The sequence below is a fragment of the Malurus melanocephalus genome, unplaced genomic scaffold, assembly GCF_030028575.1.
Source record: "Malurus melanocephalus ecotype Western Australia unplaced genomic scaffold, MMel_1.1 scaffold_40, whole genome shotgun sequence".
Classification (NCBI taxonomy): Eukaryota; Metazoa; Chordata; class Aves; order Passeriformes; family Maluridae; genus Malurus; species Malurus melanocephalus.
The window spans coordinates 1,135,143-1,143,404 of NW_026623272.1; the positions used below are offsets into that span (position 1 = coordinate 1,135,143).

Here is an 8,262-nt window from a genome sequence, read left to right on the forward strand (position 1 = left end):
TTCCTTTTGAAATCTGATTCTTTGTAGTCTGAGAGGGGGATTGGCACTCAGATGATGCACTATCCTAGGCAGAGCACCTTCTGACTAGGGAAGGGAAAGGGGATGTGGTAGAGGAAGAACTCCCACTTAATGGTATTTGAAGTCATCTGGCAATACAGACATTACATGCCCACCCCCACACTCTCAGAATAGAGCATGCTGCTTGTTTTRCATTAGTCCTAAATTTATCTCCCACCTAGAGATGTTACCTGTGTGGAAAAAGCATCTGTGAGACTGGGACTAGCAAATTAGTGGTTACAGTTTCTGTCTGTTGCCTCCCACGCTTGAAGCAAGAGACTGAAGTGGCACCCTYTGTGTTTTGGGGAACAGGCATTGCCTGTTTCAGTTACAGATGCACAAAACATTCAGGTAGCATTTCTTTCACAGAGTATTCAGGTGCTTGTGGGCACTTGTATTGGCAGACTTAAGGTAAAATTGATGTCCTTTTAGGGGTAAAACCAGTTTAGGGAATTTCTCCTGACTCTCATGCTAAAGGTTCTAGTTACCTAGCATCCAATCTGATTCTATATTCCAGGCTTAGTCTAGCTAGGCTTTTTTTCCAAAGTGTGAGAGTTCCCTTTGGGAGCTGTTCTGCAATAAAGTTTATGGGTAGTTTGGGTTAGAATTGCAGCTGCCGTCCTGAAGTGGCCATTTTGCCTATGATGTTTTCCTTTGCTTTCATTTGCTCCTGTTTATTTTCAGTTCAAGTATTTCTAAATATACTTTCCAGTTTTAATGTTGGGTGGGTTTTTTTTAGCACTGGGTTATTTTCTCTAGTTTGCTTTGTTATGTGCTGTTTTTAGACTGAGCTTTGAATGTTCGCTGTAGGAACTGCAAAAATGAAATGGAAATCAATGACTTACTGGTTAGTGACCTGGTTAAATCTGTGCACAGTCTGTGAGGGGAAGACAGTCCCATATTTCTCTCAGCATGGAAGAAAGAAATAAAATAGCTTGAAGAAAATGAAAATTCAAGGAGGAAGTACAGTATACTACATCTTTATCCTTGGCTTGGTCCTGTGTGGTTGGATGTTTTTGACTTGCTCTTATGGGTTCCAAAATGCAGACAGAATCAGAAGGATTCACAATCATGTACTCAGGCAGGTTAGGGTMGCTTTCATTTCATTTGCAGAATTTACTGTTCTACACTTCTGATTTAATTGACTCCTGTCTCTTACCTATCCTTCTTCTGATTAGAAAGTTTCTAGGTATTTTGATTAATTTATTTTTCTTCTTTCTTTCTTTCTCACTTTCTTTAGGTCTTTGCTTAAGCTCTGACAACTTAGACATTTCTCTGCAGGATATTTTCCCAATTTTTCATGTTTTCCACACTGTTGCATTTCAAGTGTAACCTTTGAAATACTGTCCCTTACAGAGCAAGGCTGTAGAACTTTGCCTACTGTACATTTACTGATAATCTAAAATATGTACTATCTTGAGACATTCCTTCCAAAGAGTAAATTTACGTTTTGTAGATTTGTTTCAAGGGCAGGTCTGGGAACTGATAAATCTAATATTTGCACGGTCTGGTTGCCCTGGCAGAGACTATCTAGAAAATACTTCTTATATTTGTCTTTTACTTAATGGCATGGGTTTAGATGTGAAGGTGGATAGAATTCAGTAGTAAAAATTCTGGGGGGTTCTTTTCTTTTGTGTTCTCTGGACTCTTGGTTATTGTTTTCTGTGGAAGGTGTATACTGTGATGGAAGGTGTATACTGTGATGGTTGGTATTTTTCTTTTCAACTTCCCTTTGGATGGATACATGTCCTGTATGCCCAAATATAATATCTTTTTCTCCCTAAGCTGGCAGGAGACTTGTATTATAGAAATATCAAGAAAAGGCAGCAGAGTACATCTACATTGTGTGCATTTGGCAATCATCTAAAACAGGTAGTGCAAAACCATCAGTGTCAGTGCATTTTGGGGGAGACAGGAAACTCTTCTTGACACTGAAATGATWTTCTACAACTCAGGTTATGCTAAAAACTCTTTGTCTTCTGCATCATAGGAGCCGCTCCAGTAGTCTGCAGCATGTGTAAGAATGATCRGTTCCCTTCCAGGATATGTGACTTGGAAAAGCGATGTGCTAAGAACAATGTTTCATATTCCCCAAGATGTCTTTTCTGACTATATATGTCATATTTGTACCAGGCCAATAGTATGAGTGCTTACTGTTCAGATTCAGGATCTCAAATAATTCTTAGATCTGATTCACATGTGAGGTGTTTGTTCTACTTTGTTGGTGTGACTGTTCTGTACAGTTACTATTTTTATTCTGATATACTACTGCCACAAATCTATCATGCTGCAKTTATGCTGTGTAGTTTGTTTCTTTTTCCAATGTRGGAGTATACTGTGCAAGTATAAATKCTATTTTACCTTGTGAATGCATTCRTGCCAGGGCACTGATCTYCTTTCWTTCCATTGGTGTAGTACAGTATYATTTGCAGCTCAAGTGTTTGYCACTCYACCCTAGAGAAGCTGCACTTTGTTTCTATGAGTGCATTAAAGATCTGAATGAGATCCATACACTGAYTGTAATCCCCCACTTCAGTGTGCAGGCTGGAAAGGTGCTCATCTGTCCCAGTGASGGCCGTTACTGGATGTGTGATTGTGCTTATGAAAATTTAAGATTTTGGTTACCTGGTGCTGCYATCTCATGAGTAAAAGGAAAAAAGGAGCACTTCATGGCCTGAGCTATTTCTCTTCTTTGATAAGGAACAGTTCAAATACACAGTTTGGAATATTCCTCACAAGCATTTACTTTATTTCTACATCCAGTAATACAATTGATATATTTTTTATCTTGCATAAAAATAGTTTCTGTCCAATTCAGTGTCTCCTGCCAGTTACTATAGCTGATGCTCTTAATTATGRTTACAAATGATGGTCTGTGTAGCTTGCTGTGCCAGACTGTTCCTTCTCTTGCTGATTGTCCCGTATCACACTTGTACTGTAGTATGCACCTGATGACTACAATGGCCTAATTCAGCTGAGCGATCAAGCCAGGAGTGTGTTACAAGCACCGAAAGAGTGGGTCTGTTTGTAACTCTTTGTAACTTCTGAAGAAGGTAAGATGTGACTGCCAGAGCCTGGGGCTCCGGAGGTGCATGACAAGGGAAAGAAGGGCTTGGTGACACAGAGATCTTTGCTTRTGGCTTTTCCCCCTTAGTAGCTTGCATTGGGATCCTGGTGTTAGTCTTTCTGCTTCAAAAATCAACTAACCTGAGGAAATGGGCCGGCTGTGATCTGTAGCTGATGGGGCAGCAGTGGTGGAGGTAGTGTGATTGCCTRGTTCTGCTCAGATGGTGTGTTAAACTTCCAGAAGCCTTTGTTAGTGCTTATTTCTCATGTGAAAGCTTTCAGTCCAATGTTTTCCTTTTAGCAGAGTGGTAGAAGACGATTTTTTCCCCCCAGATATCACAACAAAGCACACACACCAATGTGTGTGCAAAACCTCCCAGAACTCTGGCTTTGTCTTTTCTGTACCATATAACTGGCTAGAGATTAGTGTCTCTCTTTCTTGATTTCCCTAATSCAATATGAATTATTACATTTCTTTTTTCAGAAGAGGTTTTTGGGTATAGTGACTTTCTAATGCAACCAACTAGATTTGCTAACAATAAATTTGCCTGAATTCTTGAMACTAACACGTAATTCTTAGAGAAATTTTGTTATGGCCTATTTGGACTATGTGATACCCCAGTACTACTGTATTCCATTCAAAATGCTACTGCTTAATAAATACATCTTTTTTTTCCTTAAGGAGAAAACAGAACAACCTTTCAGTTTGAACATGGCAGTCAAATTCTGTGCCTTGACAGAGTTACCTTCCCAGATAATGTACTTTTACTAACCACCATCAACTCAGTTGTTTTCAAATTAGTTGTTTTCTTATGTTGGATCTGTAGGGAGCAGACAGACTAGAGGCTGTGTGGTCTGGTGATTAACTGGAAAACCAGATCAGTAAAATGTTTCTACTAAGTATGACATAGAAACAGTCTTTGGCTAATTCATGAAATAGCTCAATCTGAATTCTAAGTGGTTCCAAGTACTATTACATAGGTACCACTCTTTTTAGAACAACAAAAAAAAAAAAATCCAGAAAAAAGATTTGTATGAATCTGAATCTAATTTTAAAATGCACATGTGCATACAGAAAATGTTTCTCTCTATAGAAATATATATAAATAAGAACTTAAACCCAGTGTGTCTTAAATGAAACTGAAGGGGTCTGTTTAACTTTTACAATTATGTTGCTTGCAGAATGTGTAGATTTCTCTGCCAGCTTTCTATGCTACTCTTACACATGAATTTCCAGATGCTTACATAGGTATTACAYCAATACTGCTATTTAAACTATGTTTTTAAAACTCTTCTCTGTGCTCAGAGGTCTAAATGGGCTTCGTGTGTGTTTTCAGCTGACTCAGAAGTGCAGTATTAAAGTTCTGCTCTGGACTGATGGTAAATGACCTGGTCCCATATGGATTAGCAGCAAAGAGCTGTTTAGAGCAGAGCATCTTTTAGCTCAGATTTGCAGCTCAACTTAAGTTGTGTACAGCTTTTCTCTTGGAAAGAGCGTTACTCCGAAATCATCCAGGAATACTTCCAAACTTGAAGTGGGTTTTGGACATGATTTGTAAATTTTTWAAAAAATTTCTTTCTGCATGCTGTTTCTTGACTAACTTTAGTTCTCTGAGAAGAAATGATAGAAAGTTGTACTAACTGTCTTACGCATGCTTTTAGTTTCTAAAATGTAGTGTTGCTTATGTCTTAGAAATATTTTTACTGCCTGCTCAGTGTCTGGGTGAGTGAAGCTTGGCATGTACTTGCTTTATTTTCATACATTTGAATGTAAAGCTGATGTATKATATGATATATGAATGAAATGCTATTGGTAACAATTGAGAACTCCGCTATTTCTTATAGTGTACAAGGCACATATAAATTCTACAGAAATGAAACACTTAAATATTTTAACCTTCTATAAACTCAAGAGGACATATGCCACACGAACTTCACTTAAATTGAGTTAATGTTCATGAAACTGGTTGGTTTTCCAGTGTAGTTTTGTCTAACTCTGCCTTCTCAAAAAAACTAAGGTTGTATGCTGAGCTTTTGATCCTTCAGTCTCTGGTTTTGAGATTTCACTGGGATTCATTTCTATCCAACAAACAGGAGTTCCAAACTTAGCTTGGAAGAATTTCCTACATGTTATGGAAAATGAATGGGGTACAAGAGGGCTGACAGTGATGTCTGTTTTGAACTCAGTAATTTGCAACTGCCTTTTAAAACTTTATGAGAGCAAATGTCCTCTGAAGTAAATCAACCCCAATGACGAAATAATCTCATCTGCTAACCGGCTTCTTCTTAGCCTTCTTAAAATKACAATAAATATTTATTTAATTCAGTTGGACTGCACCAAATTTACCTAAGTTTTCTGAAAAATCCTTTCACTGTATACCTGCGTTGACTTCAGCTCATCATCCCAGTAGAGAATTCATACAACTTTTTTATTTTTTTGCATGTGTATTGGTTTGGTTTTTTTTTTTTTTTAACTTCATGTGTGAGTGTTGCCATGCCTTAATAACCTTTTTCACTTGGCCAGTAGTCCACGTAGTACAAGAATTATTCATTGAATGCCTGGATTTCTTGCTCCATTTACCTCCTATTAACATCTAACTCTCTTATCAGCCTTTAATCTCAATTGTTTCTCTAGCAAAATCTTTGCACAGAATTAAGTCTACATCATTGTATTCAGCACAMCAGCAGAATAAGAGATGCTGCTGTTTGCCAAGCTAAAAGCTGAATTTCCTTTAATCTTTGATTCCTTCTCCTTCCCATTCTCAACATCCAGAATATTTTTGCCATGGACACAGGAGTGGAGTGAACCAGATRCACTTAAAAATGCACCAGCATTAAAAACTACATTTCTGGGTGTGKTCTTTGGTCTTAACAGCTTTTTTGTTTTGTGTTCTTGTACCATTGCAGCTCCAAGCAGATTCCATCCTCATGCTTTACAACTTTAGTGGCCAGCCCAGTGGCGAGGCTTTGGTGACTTTTCCAAGCCTGGATCTAGCTAAGAAAGCAGTGGCTGAGAAAAACGGACAGCTCCTGGGAAGCCGCTGTGTACAATTGTACCTGGTCTAACTGAACACTTTCTGGAGGATGAGGAAAGGATGTTGCACTCAACACCGTGCCTTTTGCAAAATAAGAAGTCTTCCCTTGCCACCCAGGCAGCAACAAATGTGCCTTTTCAGCATAACATGTTGGAATGYAGAGTGGTGCATGTCCTGTATTTAAGTTGAAAAATGGCGTGTCCTATGCCAAAGATAAAGCGAAACCAAAAATCATGCAGTTAATTTACTTAATTTCTATTGYACCTGTGTAAAAAGAAGCAAACCTGCTGCTGGCATGCAGTTAATTCTGAAGACAGCCCCATAGCACTTCAGCTACCGCAGCCATGGGCAGAACTTCCTCAGTAGCATTTGAAGTGGAAAGCGATGCTTGAGTCATTCAGGTTCTTCTGTTAGTTTTTAAGAGTTTACACTTGACAAAGTGTCTCATTTTTGTAGAGTTTAAATGTCTTTAGAAAGGTCTTTTGGAATGCATGGCTTACCCAGTTCAAAGCGTAGATCATATTGATTTTTGTTTTGTTTCATTCTTGACTGGAAAATATCAGGATGCTGGATCTTGAATGCAATTGTGCTTTTTCATGTTTTCATTAGACATTGTTTTGCAAAAGCCATATTTGACCTTCTTAYCAGTGTACTGCTGCCAATATGTAAAGCAAAAAATTAAAACAACATCAAAACCAGAAAAATCCTCCCTGCCCACCCATAACTCCCTGCCCCCAGCCCCAAACTTTTAATCTCTACAGGACAAAAATGGCACATAAACCTGAGTACTAATAAGTTATATTTTTTTATTTAAGCATAATAGCTTTCAGATACTGTATTAAAGWTTTTGCTCTAGTTTATGTGCATGCAATTTGTTTACATCTTTGAACTACTTTATTTGTATATTATGAAACAACAAGATACGTTGAAATYTGAATTCTCTAGTGCATGCTTTTTTCTTTTTCCCTGTGTGTATATACATAAGCTAGAAGTACTTTTACGTCATGTAGCATGTGTTAAAAAAAAAGACATCTGCTGTAAAGCACTAAATGACTTTGTTTTTACTGTGCCTTACTTCAAAACCATTCCAAGTGCAATACCAGCAGAGCAAAATGTAATGAATTCTGTTGTTGACATGTTCATGGATGTCTGAATTGATCTTTTTTGTTAGTGTACAATTTGAGTTGTGCTTTAAAGAACTGAATGATGTATGCTTCTTTATATTACAATAAATAAGAGATGCTTACGATGTGCATTGCCTTTTGAAAGTAACTTACGCTTTGATTTAATGTATTTTCACAGAGCATCAGTCTGATAAATAGCTTTACACATTTCTCTCCTTTCTTAGATTTAGAAAAGCATTTGTACTTTGTGCCAGTGGTGTGACTTTTCTGGATTTGGGGTTTTTTGGTTTTTGGGTGTTTTTTTTTTGTTTGTTTTCTTTTTTTTTTAATGTCCCGGTGAGCCAGATGATGTATGTTTCTTTAGTAGTGCAACACTTTTTAGGCAACATGATGTAACTGTTTACATGCTTAGTGTTCTCTTTCTCTTGCCAGAGGAAACAAAGTATTGAACTTGAAATTGTGTTCGTGCTTGCATTTAATTGACCTGATGGGTCACTCTCTTTTCTGTGCRACCCAAAATGCTACATTTAAGTCAGGATAGAGCTAGTCAGCCTCTTTGTAGGTAAAAGGAGAAAGGGGAGAAAAATATATCAAGATAAGAAGGTTTGTTTTTCTCTAGCCAGAAGCATCTCATGCCAGATGCCATTTCATCGTCAAAACCTCCCAAATTAAGTTTCAGCTCAATCGGGTGGGAGTGGAGGAAAAGATTTTTCATTATTTGGGAGTGTTTTCATTAATCTGTTTCCAAGATTTGTCTTGGTGAAGTCTACCAAAAAGTCTTACTTTTAAAGTAATTTCAATAGTGGAAAGGATTGCACAATGTTAATTAACATTCTCATTGTGCCTTGGAGGAAAATTTGGTAGCTATGTAATCCATTTATTACACACTTACAGTCTGCCATGGGCCAGCTGGTCAAGGCTTTGCAGGCTGTTGAAGCATTCTCATTTTTCCTTTAAAAAACCCGCATGGAACTGGTGAT

General features: G+C 37.7%; 1 protein-coding gene across 3 annotated transcripts in view; it reads left to right on the forward strand.

The window, feature by feature from the left end:
- ESRP2 (epithelial splicing regulatory protein 2) overlaps positions 1-7,407 on the forward strand; it is a 43,508-nt gene extending 36,101 nt beyond the window's left edge. For 2 of the 3 annotated variants that reach the window (XM_057364607.1, XM_057364606.1), the window contains exons 16-17: positions 2,999-3,110; positions 6,031-6,095. In XM_057364607.1, coding sequence (XP_057220590.1) covers positions 2,999-3,088 — 90 coding nt within the window. In that variant the 3' untranslated portion in view covers positions 3,089-3,110; positions 6,031-6,095. Of the gene's footprint in view, positions 1-2,998; positions 3,111-6,030 lie in introns of all 3 variants that reach the window. The other variant, XM_057364608.1, reaches the window with a different exon arrangement.
- The last annotated feature ends 855 nt before the right edge of the window (positions 7,408-8,262 follow it).